At 42.0% G+C, this 17,516-nt stretch overlaps 1 protein-coding gene across 4 annotated transcripts in view; it reads right to left on the reverse strand.

Annotated features, from left to right (window-relative positions):
- Nucleotides 1-14,355: 14,355 nt before the first annotated feature.
- The window catches only part of ntm (neurotrimin), a 329,246-nt gene continuing 326,085 nt past the window's right edge, over nucleotides 14,356-17,516 (reverse strand). For 3 of the 4 annotated variants that reach the window (XM_076020008.1, XM_076020009.1, XM_076020007.1), the window contains one exon: nucleotides 14,356-15,790. In XM_076020008.1, the coding sequence (XP_075876123.1) occupies nucleotides 15,690-15,790 (101 nt within the window). In that variant the 3' untranslated portion in view covers nucleotides 14,356-15,689. The remainder of the gene's footprint in view (nucleotides 15,791-17,516) is intronic. The other variant, XM_076020010.1, reaches the window with a different exon arrangement.

The raw sequence follows: 17,516 nt of genomic DNA on the forward strand, positions 1-17,516 counted from the left end.
AGTATATTACACAAATATATTTATGTGTAGTATATTACGTTTTTGCCAATAAATCAGGACAAATTGTACACACTGTACCTTTAAGTACCTTTAAACTGGTGAGCTGTCGTGTAAGCGTGACTGAAGAGTTTAAGGTGGTGTGTATCAAGGATAAATGCGTAGCCCCTTTTTGTTGTAATGGTAATGGACAGGCCGAGGCTGACAATAATCTCCTTGGACAATCATGTTTGCTGATGACATTTTGAGAGCAGGGAGAAGGTGGCAGAACAGCTAAAGAGGTGAAGGTTTCACCTGGAATGGAGAGAAAATAAGCTCAGCCTCAGAAAGAGAGAATACAAGTGTGTGAACCCAAGCGGTCCGAGTGGAATGCTGAGGATAGAGTCAACAGTCCAGAGCAATGAAGACTGCGGGAAAGAAGTGAAGAAGCGTGGAATGGGTGGAAATTTGTCAATGTGCAATGAAAGAGTATCAGCAAGAATGAATGGAATGTCAAAACAGTGATTAGACCAGCAATGCTGTCTGGTTTAGGGTCAGAGGGACTGAGGAAAAGACAGGAGGCAGAGCCGGAGGTGGCAGAGATTAGAACGCCAAGGTTCTCTCTGGGAATTATCAGGATGGAGTGAAGTACATCAGTGGGACAGAGCATGTTGATTTTTGGAAGATAAAGCGGTACAAAGGAGTGAAAATATCAGTAGGAGGATGCTTAGGTTGGAACTGGCAGGCAGGCGTCCTAGAGGAAAGAGCAAAGAGTCAGTGAACAAATGAAGTGAAGGAGGAAGAAAAGTCAGATGGTTTCAGAGAGGATTCAGAGGACAGAATGAAATGGAGACAGACCATTAATTGTGGCCACTGCCTGCTGACATTCAGCACAACAGCATGGTGATGAATCGCTTTAAGACAAGAGTTCTGCACATAGTTTGTTAGTAAAACATAAAGATGCAGCAATAAGTTTTGTTTTGAAGCATGGAGTGTTGCGAGCACACAGTCACAACAATTATTATTCATGTTAATAATTAAAAATACTCGTGAAGTAGTGTGATACATCTTGTCAACCATCTGAGAGCTGATGTGGTTCATCAGCGCTAGACTGCGTTTCAATGACCTAGTGGCAACTGCCTTATAATTCATAATAAGAACAAAGTTAATTTTGTTGCCATTTTGGAAAAGGTCAATCATTGTAAAAAAAAAAAATGACATAAATAAACAAATAAAAATGACTCACGGCTGCCACAATGCCTTACCAGTTATAAATCACTGTCTGCCATATACATCCACATGCATACATCAAAATTTCACAGTATCTTATAGTTATATGCTCTTTATTTTTATTTTATTTTAACTGTTAAATTTGTACTTGGCACTATGCCAATTTTTTCTGTCAGCTTTGCACTAAGGAAAATAGCCGGCTCTTAAATTTTCTATTGTTTTTATTATTTTTACTTAGTTTTATGTACATTTCTCAAGTTGACTGGAACCCTGTTACGAAAAGGTAAAACATACGAAAAGGATAAATAAAGTATTTCTGATTCTGATTCTGAAATAATAAAATTATATTTTTGCACCTTTTGCATGCTGATATTCCTGCTTTAATAAATAATACAGGGATTTTGTGTTTTATGTATGTTTGTTGTACGTATATCATACAGTTAAGAGCTGTTGTCGTCCATCTTGTACAGTAAAAGTATTCAGATTCACTTACCAATATTCATTTATTTTATGTGTTCATTGAATGGTAAATTGATTTTCTTTTCCCCATAATGCTATACCATATATCCTTCATCCACTACAGCAGATTCCTTGAAGTGAGACTGAGCAGAACTCAGGGCATTTCCATGGAGCCAAATTTAAGGGACGTCTTTAACTCGAGCCTCCCATACGCCTCCACGGTTGTCTCAGGCATCTCTAGTTTCCAGTCAGATCAGAAGAGCGATACATTTTAATGCAGATGTGTGTATGTGCATTTCCTCCACGGCACTGCATTCTCTCTAATTCATTCTTGCCTTTGAATGGGAATCAGCCATCTCAAGGACATCCCCAAGAATGTGCAGGCAATTAGGGGAGGCTCTGCAGCGGTGCAGCACTCTGAGCGTTTCATTTTTAATTAATTTCTGAGAGAGATATGTGACCTGCAGATTTGTGACAGAACCAGAAATCCAAACGATAATTCGACAAACTGTGGGGAGAGCAAAGAAGGAGAAGTGCAGTAAGGAAATGTGGTTCAATTATAGTCTTTGCCTGGAGTCAGATGAGATTCGGTGATGGTCAAATTGGCATTTCTATATTGGGCCTCCATATTGCATCTCCATATGATGTAAAAGGTAGACTAACGATACAGTATGTAGCTTATTCTATTGATTAAAAAAATGTGCTATTACCATACATTCATAATTATTTCATGATGATTTGTTTTCAGCCATTGAGTCAATAACATTTTCTTATTTTCTTATCATATCATATCATATGGGCACATGCTCATAATCAGAAGGCTCCTTGCACCAGCAGCAATGTCTAATAGACACAATGTACATATGTGTGTATATAGATACACACACACGTGCAGAACGTACATGAGATAGATAGATAGTTGATAGTTAGAGACAGAGACAGAAATAGAAAGATTTAGTATCTACATCTACAGGTTGTTCTGATGCTGCACAGTAAATATTATAGCATATTTTCTTTCTCCAAAACTCCCCATCCCGCCAATAACTTCATTATTCAGTTAATTCTGATTTATTCTACCGCTTCCAATTTGCCCCACGAGCCATTTGTGACTCAGCAAGCTGTAACGGTCCGCTCTTGTTAAACATACGTAATGGCTCAGAGGAACAACACACCCAATAAATCATGCATATTTTCTTTGTCACGGTATAAGGTCCTGTTTGCTTGATAAAAATGAGAAGGGATGAGATCGGCATTGAAATATCCAAGAGACTGATTTTCAAGTCGATGGGGAACTTACTGTATTATTTCTGAAATAACTCCTGTTTTTACAGCACCAAAGCTTACAAATACAGACATTACATTCTCTCCCACGCACACACACGATTACAATCATTTATTTGTTTTTTTACAGTGTCCATGAACAAATAAATAATTTCCTTTCAGGAATGCTGCTAGTCGTCCAGAAACATATGGACACCTTTACCAAGCTGAATTTAGTGTCACAGGTGAGGTGGTGCCAAAAAGTCCATGTGAGAGCATGTCACGCATGAGGAAAGGATACATGGTTGCTGCAGCAATTGCATGCACTCAAGAGATAAGCACTAGAAAGGGGCGGTAATACATGTGGCAACACATGTCATCTACACTTTATTTATAAAAACCTGCAACTGAGACACAGACACAACCACTGAGTCGAAAATAAAACAAAAAAACTTGGATTTTCTCTTACCTACACAGCAGAGGTGCAAGTACCTTGTTTTTGATAGACACGGTGAAGCGGAAACCAGGGGAAATGAATCAGAACGGCAAATCAGAAACTTGTCGCAGCAGCTAGAAGTAGCAGGCCTAAGCTCAAGTCGGGAGGAAATGGAAATGGCCAACATCCTGCCAATAAGCTCCAGGAAAGCATGGGAGGAAGCCACAAGGAGGTGCAGGAGAGCATTTCAATTGGCCACCTGAAGATTGGCGGAGAGGGTGCAGTGTAATGCTGGCAAGGTAAGGAGGGCGAGAGCCAAATTGGTAGATGGCTTCTGAGCTTGGCGTGAAAATATTATGGAGACGAGGGTGCTCCACGAAGGAGACGTCAGCGGAGGAGCCAGTCACCTTGGCGAGTGAGGAGGAGGAGGAGATGGAAAGGAGGGGGGTCGGGGGCGTGGGCAAGTAAAAGAGCAGTTTGTATCACCCAAATCACAACCATGAACAGGAAATACCAGACACAGTACAATAACAATTACCCCCATCTCATTTTTTAATTTTTTTTTATTTTGAGGTCTTCCTTCACCCACATATTTGCCTGTAAATTCTGTTTCTAAGTACGACAGGGACAATTGACAACATGGTGCACACTACCAGCAAGGATGGCTCTTTACTCACCCGGGTTGGGTGAGTAAAGAGCCGTCTGGGGTTGGAATGTAAAAGTATGATGGTGAGTTGCCATCAGAAATAAATTGTATATTTTTATTTTTCTGATGACAACTTTGAAAAAAATATATAGAGACAGAACAACCTTTTAATACAACACACAACTTGAGGAAACATAATGCCACAACTGACCCAAAAATAATCAGCTTTATCATTATGTTATTAGCATATTATGTAATGCTGATTACATAATATGGTACACACCCATGTGCTTTAAAATTCACACTCTGCTCGTACCATCCACTTTGTTAACCATCTGCTGCCTTTCAGCCCAGTACGAGGCTTGAATTTAAACAATGAACTCACTGATATGCCACGCATTCCTGCAGCGGCTAGACACACCTGCAACAAATTCCTTTGCAGGACAAGTTCGATTTTAAAAGGATGAAAGGAAGCGCACCAGGTTTCTGTTGACCTTTGCTGGAAAGAGAGCTATGACTACAACACTGACCCACATGCAGTGGATGATGCAACGCAGCGTCACTGTGCCTCTTTGACTTGCGACTGGGCGGCACTTTGGATTACTTGACGTCGATTGTGCTTGGAGGGGAACGGTTTGATCTGACATTTGTGAAAACAGGAGGCCTCGAGAATTCAATTAAATGTGAATTCTGAGTGATTGCTTCTCGATGGATGTGTGGCACATCGAAACATGCAGGATGTAAATGTACCAAGATAAGATGAGCTTTATTGTCTGTCCCAAAATGTTTTCTTTTTGACAGGACCCACAGACACATGAATATAATTTCATCAAGACACATTGATATTAAGAACAAATTAAAGGAAAAAGAAAGGAGAAAAAACAAACAGCAACAAAAAACATTCAAACACACAAGGCTAGTGCAACTGTGGTTTATGCAACTAATTATGTGGAGTTGTTTCTCAGATATACTGACAGTACTTTGCAATGTGGATCTTTCACTGAAGTGATTACTTAGTCACTGAAAGGTGCCATCCAATTCGATATGACAAAATGTAACGATGGTGTAAAAAAAAATAAAATTGAATTGAGCAATTTTCCTATTCTTTAAAAAAAAAAAGAAATGATTGACTGATTTTAAAAACTTTTCATAAGGGCTCCAAAGAAACAAAGAAATATATTTTTTCAAGTTGTAATAACTAAAACCACCTTGACCTTTCTCGAAGTAAAGGAAGACAATGTGGCATTTATGAGGCATTTAAAGGCCACAACCTTACACTGACCACTGATTCTGATCCAAAGCCGCGAAAAGAGGACATTCTGAAAGCCCTGCAGTTCAGTCCTGAATAACGCTAACACAGACTTCAACGCTGGGAACTTCACACAGATGGTTAAACACCTAGTTGGGATACTATAATATACTGAGGATGCTTGCTGCTCCAGATCGCAGGCACTTGCAGCGGTCCAGCACTGGAGAGGAGGAAATAAAATCAAGGTTTTGCAGCTGCCTTGTCAGAGATGTGACTTGCACTTGATGTTGAGGTGATCTGAAAAGATCTTTAACAGGTGTTGCACTTTCTTGCAGCTGCGTCACATCTTTTTTACAACACATCCATCCACATACTTGAAATTGAAAGGTAATCTGAAAATCAGTTAAATGACCTTGTAAAATGTCTGCTGTCTGCATTGGATAATCTGACAAATGAAAGTATATGAATGTTATAAACAGAAGTTTCTCAACACTGTGAAGACCATTATTGGTAAGTAGTATGTTTATTTATGGGCTTAAAGTGAAACATATTCTCCAGCTCTCTTGTTGATATCCTACTCTGGCACTTTGCTGTGCCTGACCCATGAACTCTAGGAATTAAGGACCTGGGAATAAGATGGAACATCTTGCACATCCAAAACCTACCAACAGTCTACTGTATATTTGCTCATTTTCCTCTGACAATTCATCAATTGAAATTGTTGTTTGGCTGACTTGATGGTACGTCTAATTGGAGAGACTGAACTGAGGCCTGCCCGTTTTTTTTTTTCTTAGCCAAACTGAATTTTGTATTCCTCGACGGGAAGGTTCAATGGTCAAAAAATAAATGCGCTGAACTACACCAGAATACATCCTAGTAAGTATGATGAATAATGTATTAAATAAAATCAGACCTTGTCCATGCAAGAAAATACATTGTAATTGGCACAGTGATGCCTTGTGCCGTTTTTCCATTTGGCTCAACATGCAATGCTGTTTTTTTCCTTAATTTGTGCACTGCTTGTTACATGTGCTTTGACACGCTTGGACGTTAGTTGTAATGGCCTTTGTACTATAAAAGACACATGCTTTAAAAAGGCATCAAAAGGCAGCTGTTGGTTCGTCTTCTCTGATTTACATTGTTAACGTTCCACTCTCAAAGACACCACTACTCTGCTGAAAGAACGTTTATTGGCCTTGGATGAAAGCGGCGAGGACTGTGAAGGTTGATGGCTGTCAGCTCATTAATCATATTTTCAGGGGCAAGAGTCCGCTCTGGGGAGAGACTTCACTCTTCCCGCATGTCTCTCCGCAAAGAACATTCTCTACTGAAGATCCGACCCAACCTACTTAAACCAACACTGTCTTTCTTGGTCTCACTCCCACTGCTTTAGCAGACTTAAAATAAATGATAGGGACTGTGAGCAAAGCTCATCAGCGGAGTTCAATTTCGACATGTGGAAAGGATGCGATTTAAACATGAGCGCAGTCTTACAGGTAACTCTCAGTGTAGACGTTTGTACATCACTTTGGGACATCACAACTAAGTGAACATATGTGTCACTTAGTTGCAAGAAGCAAGCATTTTCAAGAAGCAAGTATTCAACATGTTTGATTGGTGCCACACTTCTGCATTTGTGGGATGAGCGTCAGAGCCGAGCATGTGGGTTACAGCCTTGCGAAATTAGCCATATCTTCTCTGTCAGGTCCAATAATTTTTTTTTTTACTGTTGCTATTTCTGATGCTGGAGTCTGCGGAGGGATATCAAGGCGACACAGCGGAGAGCTGCAGTCCTCAATGAACAACTTTCAGATTTTTAGAAACCGTTGTATTCCTCCTGTGCTAACACTACTGAGCAGCCTCGTACTCTCGTCCTACCTTGATCAGAGAAGTATAAACAGCAACGGGTTCTTAATTGTGTGCGCTCCACTTTGACGTTAATTACCGTAGCTGGAGATTAAGTACCACAAGGGAGAGCGTGAGGGAAAGCTACCCTCCAAGTGGGAGCTGGGAAGCAGACAGCAAGACTTTTCTCAAGTGTGTTTACGTCCATCACAGGCCTTTTAGCTCCGGAACACAAATGCACGACTAATCGCCGTTAACTTGCCAGGGAACTTCCACTGAGTCGTAGCACAGTGGTTGCAGTGTCAGTAGAACAACAATGTAATGCTGCCCGGACCAACGTGTCCAATGGGTTTTGGAATTTGGCCAATGATGTTACTGTTGTTTTGTTGCATGGTGCTTTACGCTTATGAAAAACTGCTGTGGTGCAGGAAGACACATTTGTTGTGCAATTTCTAAGCAAGTACAAGTTGACTTAACAAGGGGAAAAAAAATGACAACTTAAAATATGGCTGAAATTTCAATATGAAATGATTAGAATTAAATATTTCTTACAGAGAGATAGAGGGATGGGATCATAACAACACTTTTAACATAACAATAAACAATAAATATGTAAATTAGGAAACCCCTACATATTGATAGATATTTTTGACTGTTACAGTGTTTTAACTGCACAGACAACCAACATTATTACTCATGCATGTAAGGTTATATATACAGGCAAATTGCATTTTGATGCCATTATATATAATGTTTCCATTCTACATGCACACACTAGGAAAATCTTGGCAGTTGGAGGCATTTTAAACATGTCTTCTATCCTAAAATACTGTTTGCATCTGGGCAAGAGGCCAAAACACATGTATAAAAATATATGTTTTTTTTAAAAAAAATAACCATACAAAGAAGCTCTTGGACTCGAGTATGAGTCTCTCCCTCTCTTTGTTATAGATTTTCTCCAGTACCAAGGCAGTCATAGAGTTTCAGTGACATTTTGTATGGACCGTTTTAGCATGTTTCACCTGCCTCTGTGTCTGCTGATTTGAAAATCTTGGTGAACCTGCCTCACCACCTTTCCACTGACCTTGTAAACATTAAATCCTTTAGTCATTTTTTTTTTTCTTTTGTTTGGCTCCAAGACTGCTCAGTGAGTCCTTTGTCCGTTGTGAGCAGGATATAAATGGCTGAGAGACAAACAAGAAAAGGAAAAATACTCTCCTGCAAGAATTCTTTACCATGATTAATATCTTCCCTTAACTTTTGTCTCGAGACAAGTTTGTATGAAGTTGACTTTTCAGCTGCTGTCAGCAAAGGTCAGGGACAAGAATTTCTGCAAGTTGAAATCTTATCAGTTTCTGTAGATGCCGAGGACAGCTGGAAATCTGTAAAAATGTCTCACGGCTAAAATAGAGTTGAATGTATTTCTGTAATGCATACTTCTCTCACTTTCTCATATGTTTTACACAAAGTTGGAAGAAATGAGCACATGAGCCCCCATAAGCACAATAAAACCCAAACTAACAATAATGTGCACCTTTAATATTTATATGTTGCCTCCAACAGCAATCACAATATCTCCCACTAACACTGAATAAAGGTCTGGGCTCCGCACAACATGCGTTTATGTTCTTGTGCCAGGGGCACAAGGATGGCTGAGAGGACTGGTTAAAAGTAGAAAAGTGGATTGAAAATAGATTGCATCACCCAAGGGTGCTTCCTTGTTAAGAACCTAATTTCTCACATTGCATCCCTGCCAGGTCTCGCTTAATTCACTGCCATCGACAGTCCAAAGAATCATGGATTTGAATGCCTCCAGTAGATGGAGGCATTCATTTTAATGACCTACTGATTTTATGCTAAAATGTCATTCCAACTACATTGACAACAGGTGTAATCTGTATGGTATACAGTTTGAGGCAGTCTAATGGAAGAAGCAACAGCATCCAGGTGTATTATATATTTGCATGACTGACTTAATTTGGGAAATAGGACATGGAAGCTTTGACAGAAGTAATAATAGTTTCTGTCCTTGCAATTTCAAGGAATTTTCAGAGCGGGTGCCAATGACACTGCCGCTTTGAAATGACGTTTGAAGGAGAAACTGATTCACTGAAAATCCCACCTTCATGGATTTTTTTCGGAGAAGACTTTAGTCACATTACGTAACACTGACTGGTCTTGATGTTGACAATGGCGGTCGTAGCCAATGAGCGTCTGTCATAGCGACGACTCCGCCAGACTGGGGGAGGTTTGATATAGACCAGCTGTGTGAAACGCATTCAGTTAGGTTCATCTGTTTTAACTCAGGAACGAAGGTCCCAGCAGTAGCTAATAAATACTTGTGCAAAACCTTCTGACCGGCGCATCAGTGTCAACTCCAGCACGACTTCAGTGGCTATTGACTTTTAGTGTCCTCGTCCAAAAAGATGGCTTTTAGAAGTGTTCCCTGGTGACAGTCAAGAGAAATAAAGTCCTAAATAGTCCCATGAAGATGTGATGTGCGTGTGTGAAGTTTACGCTGCTTAAACCGCACACTGCAAAGTTTAAAAGGGGATGAAAAGTTGTGCGCTGCCACCACCTAACCAAGAGACCCCATTTCCCATGAAATCTCCTGCGTAGGCAGTGACCAGTGAAATGAACAGTGGAAAATGTCACTTTTTGGATCCTACATGCTGAGCCATTGAAACGCTCCCCCACACTGCAGATGATTTGAAAGTAAATGAATTGTTTGATTAGAATGGATCATTTTGGCTGCATTAACGGAGCAATAATAATGAAAAGTCTCCAGCCCCATCAAAAACATAATTGTTTCAGTTGTGTGTGGGAGGACCTCCTCCTGATTCCTTCATTCCTATTCCTTTTTCCTGATGACTGCGAACCTATTAAGTTCTTATTTGCACGGCAGTGTGAACGTGCGAGGGGCTGATTCAGGTGCCTCTTGACTCGTTATTTGTTTATTTCTTTGCGGAGTGGGTGCACTTTGTCTTGGCAACTGATGGCTTCAAAGTGGGTGTTCACGCTTGTTTTGCGCTCACCTTCTCATTCGTCATTGTTTTCATTGCAGTCAATCACAGAGTCTCAAAGGTCTTTGACACAGGGTCAGAGGGAGATGGTTTGTTTTCACCGGCATCACTGCGCCGTCTCCTCTGTTTCGAGTGGTGCTCAGCTGCGCAGAGCAGATGTTTCTATGAATTAAATATATGTCGCCGCTGAAGTGGGGTGTTGGGGCGGGGGTTTGACTGCAAAGCAATCATTCAGTTGGCGCCACAGTCGGATGTAGCAACCTGAAAATGCTCTAAACACTGCGGTCGCCGCGCAATTCTGAGATTGCCAGTCACAGAGCACCGCCAGTCGCAAACGGCGGCGAAACTTTAAGCTCTTCTAATCGCGACGTGTTGCGCGCGCGGCCGAGGGAATTACAAAAGGAAATTGCTTTAGCATGCAGCTCATCTCCAGTGCGCAATTAACATTCACGGTGACGGAAGGGGGAGCAGAGTTCAGAGCACCGTGGCAGACCTACTGCTGCACACCGGCACCAATAACATTCACTGCGCTCGGGCTCAAAGACAAACTGATGTCATTTAGAGAAGCGGTGCTGTTAGTGGTGAAGCTGGAAAAACCGCAAGGATGTCGGACCAAGGTTAGGACTCCTGGGGGATGGGAAATCAATAGGTTTGTCTTGTTTCTGGAAAGGTGCCACTGAAGGAGTAACTGTTGCAGGGGTGGTGGTCCATTTGCAGCGGAGTCGAGCAAGAATGTGATCTAAGCTTTTGTATTATACAGGAATAAAATACCTTGGTGCACTTTGCCAAAAAAAAAGTCCAACTTTAACTATATTTCAGCCAAATTTACTATTTGATGTCACCGAGGGATGTGTATCTCTTTATACTTACAGTCTCTCTCTCTCTCTCTCTCTCTCTCTCCCTCTCCATCCATCTATCTTTTTTGTTTTTTTATAATGACTGATGAATCAGTCAATCATTTCTTTTTTTTTTAAAAGAATAGGAAAATTGCTCAAGTCAATATCTGGAGGCTGTTATAGGCAGATCAACAAAAAATATGACATCACCACGTCTTAACATACACCATTTTATTATTGTCAATCTTAAATATGAGCACACAACTTTTTCATCAAGAAAATACACATGAACCGACGACCCTTCACACTTCTGCTCAGGTACAATCCAATTCAAAGAGAGTCCAGTGAACTTGTGACTGGGCGAAAAAAAAGAAGAAGAAGAAGAAGAAGAGCAAGAAGAAGAAGAGTTGTATCACTCAAAAATGAATCAACCTGACAGCTCATGAGACTTACAGTATCTGTTGTGACAGGAGCGGAACCAAAGTCCACCCCACATAAAAAACAAATATTTTTTGAGACTTCACAGGAAATTTTACAAAAAAACACCAGGAAAGTTAAAAGAATAGCCTGATCAGTGCAAAACAACTTCAGCCGTGCTCTTGCTTTTGTTTTTTACAATATGTATACAGTCCTCAATATGTATGTGTAGAGTCCTCAGAGATTCGCACCTGCGTCACAAGAAAGTCAATAGTTTTGCTTGTGCGTCGCCTCGTTTTGCTCGGCCCGTGCGTGCTGAGCTGAGAACACACACTCACACACTCACACACAAAATCCGAGCTTTCAACGAAACAAAGGAACTCGCACTATCACCATAAATATGCAAGACTGCTGCCAAAACCCAAGTCTCAGTGGCTTGCCATTCAAAATTGGACGAGCGGGAAGCGAGAACGCACACGGAGGGCCCCTCAGCTCCCCGGCTGAACTTTTGGTGGTGGATCAGAAATGTTTTACGAGTGCGTTTGCAGAATCCGCCTCCTTGGTCGCTTTTTCTTCTTTTTTTCATTAGAGGTTTAGCTTGAATAGGAATTGCAGTGCTTTTTTTCCCCCCCACAAAGTCAGCTCGGAGGGAGTTGCAGTCGGAGAATTTGCATTCGTTTTAATTGGGAACAAGGAGTTGGACTTTTTCAAAAGTCCAACAGAGAGGATCCATTCTCGGTGGGCCGAGCCAACGGCCTCTGCTGTGATCGCTTTCTTGGCCGTGAATGGCGTTATGTGAAAAGTGGGTAAATTGCAGTTCATGTAACGCCTGGGTTTAATTGCACCTTCAGGCAGAAGAGTTTTGCGGACAAGGAAACAGGATAATGCAACGGCCAATCCAGAGCCTGTATTTTTTATTCCTACCTCCTTTTTTAAACAAATGAGCTATAACACTCAGAGCTCACCACTGCTCCGCAACAGAAACATCACTTGTCTCACTGAACGGCCGTGTCTTTAACTGCTCGGCGAGCTCGCTTATCCAGCCTGGAAGGGACGAGTCCCTGTGCTGTAGTTTCCTTTTTTTTTTTTTTTAAAGGCTTCAAATGAAAGGGCCTCTTTCCTAGAGCTGTATCCTTTACAAGAGGCAGCCTGTGCAGGTTCACACCAGAGCGGGAAACAAAGACAAAATCTTCCTGTTAGTCGTCCAGCAAGGCCAACAACTTAAGCAGCGCCGTCTTGCAGGCACTCTGCTTCATACCCGCGCTTTAGAACAAACAAACAGGGATCGAGACCTCAGATTGCAGTTGAGGCTGCTTGTTTGTCTCGCGGCGACGTGGTGAAAATTATAACTCCCCTTCAGCAATCAGGTCTTGCAGCTCCCCACGGTGGGACGCGTCAACGATCTTGATGTGTCGCCCTCCATCACAATGTGGTGGTTTGAGGCGCACAACTCTCTATTGCGGCGCTTTTGGCGGCAACCATCGCACCGTCACCTACCATCTGGAGGCATAACTGTATACTGCAGATACAATATGCAAGGTTTGTGTTGTTTGTCGATCTCGGAGCGGCGCCTCGAGGAAGGCGGTCCCATGTAGCAGACGTATTAGGCCTTGTTCAGACTGGCAGCCAAAATCCGATTTTTAGCCCATCCAGATTGAAAGCGGATGGCTCTTTTGTACTCTGAATAGTCACAAATAGCATGGAATCTGATTTTTGCAAAACGGATTGAAACCACCTTCTGGAGGTCGGATGCGTCTCAGTGTGAACAGCTCCAAACACACCGATCGGTTTTGACTGTCAGTGACGTCACTCTACGCGACGCCACACCCAATGCGGCAGACCAGAGGGCGCCATTGGAGGTGCGCAGCTGTAACGTAATGGAGCAGACGGAAGAAGTGGAAAACAGTAGTCACTGGACAGAGGAGGAATCTCATTGGCTCATCAGTGTGTGGGGAGATACAGTTGCTCCCTTCAAGCCAAGCTCCAGGGCTTGTAGTGCAACAAGTGCCGCTGTCGCAACTATATGACGTCACACACTACATGCTACGCTGGACGACCCCTCCACTCCAGCGTCGTTGCTACAGCAACCTGTCTGATGAGTCCATAATGTGGCCCAGTCTGAACAGAACCAGATCCCATTTGGACACTTGCTAAAAAAAACAATGTGGACACTCAGCCCTAAAAATCGAATTTGAGAAGGAATCTGATGAGAGGGTACTATCATGTCCAAATGTCGCCGTGTTGATGAGGAACAGTTGGCCGTCTGCCGTGGAAAAGGAGGACTGTCTGGGCTTGTAGAATGACCCCCGTTTTCACACGGAACGATCGGTAAACCTTGAATTCTCCCCTGAGGGCAGCGGAGACGGGTGTGTTCACCAGGAGAAAAAAAAAGATGATGGACTGCGACCTCACCAGAGCTGCAGCGAGCCCGCAAAATTAAAAGATGAATCTGCACGGACCGGAGGTGCCCGGCTTCGTCACTCCTCCCTCATTGGTCCTCATCGGCATCGACTGGGCTTGAGGTGAGCACTGTTGTTGTTTTGGTGTGAAAATAAAAAGACAGCCAAGTTGTATGAGAACATGGAGTCGGAGCGGCGAGTTCACATGAAGCGCGACGCTGCTCCAGGACGAGTCTGAGACACAAACCACCTCCTTGCAATGAACTGTTCACGTCTGATTTTGATTGGATGGGTGACGAGCCCGCAGATTGACAGTGCAAAACCCAGCCGTTGAGAATCACACCCTCTCCCTCCTCTTCCTCGCTGACTCTGACCCTGAGTGCTGAGCGCTCCGGCCACTCGTCCCACACCAGAGACGCGGTAATTTTCCTGCCCGCTGTATTTACAGAGGTTTTTCGAGCATTGCATGAAGTCACCCCGTCGCTTCTGTCTGAACCCTTTTGAAGAGCCGTTGCTATTCCACCCAAGATGCTCTCTCTCTCTCTCTCTCTCTCTCTCTCCCTCTCCCTTCGTGATTCTTGCTGTCATTTCGGATAACACAAGCCAAGCACAAAGCAGCCACAGCAGCAGCAGCTGTGGCCTTTGTGCCCGAACCTCAGCTCAATTTGGTTATTGCAGTTGTTTTGCGCACTGAGCCTGCAATGCTCTTCTGCTCAATATGGGCTGGAAATGTCACGTCCGGAAGAGCTTTCCACAGCAAAGACCCACACGCATTAAATTTCGCTTTAACGGACAATATGATTTTGCATCCCTCCCAAACCTAACCCCCTCCCCAACTCTATTTAAATTCCAATGGCCCCATAACAGAGCCAGATTAGATCACGTTTGCTAAAAATGAACATCATTTTGCTGAGCAGTGGCTAACTCTCCTGTGAGGTCAATAATAACAACACAAAAGTAAAACTTGTGAGAAACGGCCGATATGATGTTCCAACACGTACAGATAGCATTGTTACATTTCCATTAATAGGTCAAACGGCAACATTCTTTGCTTCCATTTTCAACTATTTCATTATAACAGAGTTACTCTTGACAGTGTTTCTGTGCACAACTGTAAAGAAAAAAAAGACACTACAAAGACATTAAACTAAGGATAGTTTATCTAAATAATTACAACTTCCTGTTCTTTTTTAAATTCAGGATTTTTTTTTTAAAACATAATTAAAAAATATATATAAATGTAAAGATTAGCAAAACAACAGCAAGTATATCACTACAATGCCCGAATCAAGAGTACGTGGAGGACAAAAAATAAATCTGCTTTTGACAACCACACTAGATGACAAGTATTATACATTAAAATATGATAATACTGGGCTGTTTGGCCTCAGGGTGACCTAAATTCATTCTGCTTCACTCTGCTTCACCGTGTCCCGATTTGTATTTCAGATATTTAACTACCATCTCGTGTGATTTTGTTTTCTTGGAGTTGCGCTAAATAAGCAGTGCAGTTAGAAAATGAGGACAAATCAACTGGAATTGAAGATGTGAGAGAGCCAAGAAAACCACCCCCCAAAAAAACAAACAAACAAAAAAATCAGAACAATATAATTGAGACAAAAGCTAACAGAACAGTGTGAAACACTTGTTATATCCCCCAAATCTATAAACAAAGAAATAATAATTATCATAATAGTAAAAATAACCAACGTTACACACTGATTTACTGTGTCAAAATTAAAACATAACAGGATACTCTGTGCACTCACTGTGCATCAGTTTATGGTTCCAGTTTGAGAATAAGGAGGAAAAAAAAATCACATTCAAACACACACACACACACACACACACACACACATACACACACACAAACACACACACAGACACACACTTGTTTTTAACTCCACTCCTCTTCAAACCCGGAGCAGGAAGGGCAGAATCACTAGGAGGAGCAGACAGCTGTGTAACTGCAGTCCCATGGCGCCGCCGCTGCCATCTTGAACTGCTCGCGGTCCTGATGAGTGAAAGAAGGGAATGTTTTTTTGTTTTGTTTTTTAAAAAAAAACACATATAAAACGGCATAAATAAACAGCTTGCTATATTTTTTCTAAATCTAAAAACTCTATAAACAACTTGCACTGAGTTGCAATGAAGCAACACTTTGTGGTTTTTTGGGGGGATGATTGGAAAATTATTTTTTATAATTCACTGCCATGCCTGGCTTGCTTGGAATAGGCCTATAGAGCTTTTGTTGCCTGCCCTGCACCCTCTCTTGAAAACTCTTGTTGCCTGCCCAGTTCCCGCTGGCAGGATTACACCTGTCCAGGTTTGACGGGCACTAGCTAGCTAGCTGAGCTGTGCCAATGTCGGCTGCTTCATTCTCTTGGCTGCACGTCAATGGATCATGACCATCGATTAAAGGTAGAAAATCCACAGTGTTGCTTCAATGGTGAGAAAAAGTAATTGGAAAGCTAACCACTATGGGTGAGGTGCAGTTAGAGATAGTGGGACACAGTTTGGGGGGTTCATGCTGAGCAAGTCTTGAGAAGAGCAGGTGTAATGTTGACTGTTGTTGTCAAGTCCCTGCAAGCCTGGGTGACAGTCACGCTGTCGAGGTGGGACAGGAGTTACAATCTCTCTCCAAAACGCGGACGTTTAGTCACATTTTTCATCATAAGCTTTTCAAAGCTGTGCTTTTTGAACTGTCCCCATTTGTTCATTCACATGATAAAATCAAATTGGAGTCTCAAGAGAGAGAGAGAGCAGTTTAATGGGCTGGTTTTCCTTTCACAAGCAGTGGCAAATCAGCGTTGGCCTCTTCAGTCGCTAGTGTAACTTGGGGGCCAAAGCCAACGGCTGATTGTTAGCAGCACCATCGCAGCACTATGAGCAGCTCTTAAAACTTTGCTTCGCTATTATTCAACCTAAAAGCATAAATCTAGCTGTCTACATTTATTCCGGTCAAAAAGAACGTAGTAAAGTTCTCTGTCAGTGTCACATTTTCGAATATAAGGAGTTAAAGTCTATATTTAATATTCGTACAACATCTCCACATTAAAATGCACATTCGGCATTCATTTAATGCAGATCCAAATCAGAAGAGTTTCCGTGTCCTACACTAAAATGCGATCTGTATTTCAAAAGTGCGCTCTCATTTTTTATTCTAGTCCTACTTCTCGGACTGGAGACTCCCGGCAAAATTAAACTCCCAAGAACCCGGCGCTAAAATACAATTTTATGATGAAAAAAACATGAAACACATCATTTCATCATGCTTTTCAGGGAGCCATCTAAACGAACAGACTGTAGGAGGATTGGGGACAAGTTTTAACTTTGAAGCCTGGAACACAAAGACTTCTCATTTCCCCTGGATTTCCATGAGTTCACAACAGTTTCCTTTGGGGCAGCTATCCAATTACTCTGCCACAGTGGATTATCCCTAATCCTGCATATGGCTAATTAGAATAATGATGTTCACTCATTGCCCAAATCAAAAGCCATTAATACAATTGTGTTAATGGAGTGTTTGCTTACAAGATGCTGCAACCGGCAGTCACAAGGACATTTGACATGATGAGATGGATGTTCCCATTACTTCAACAAAAACAACCAAGTAAGCTTTTGGAGCTTCTTTTTCTTGCCATATTACCAAAGTGTGGCAGAGCTACCAACGTGCACAAAAAATCCCCAAAAGAGTCTTCAAAGCATGAACGACAATGAAAGATGGAGGATACTTACGA

The sequence above is a fragment of the Nelusetta ayraudi genome, unplaced genomic scaffold (assembly GCF_046127955.1).
Source record: "Nelusetta ayraudi isolate G7.1 ecotype Tasmania unplaced genomic scaffold, CSIRO-AGI_Nayr_v1 ptg000011l, whole genome shotgun sequence".
NCBI lineage: Eukaryota > Metazoa > Chordata > Actinopteri > Tetraodontiformes > Monacanthidae > Nelusetta > Nelusetta ayraudi.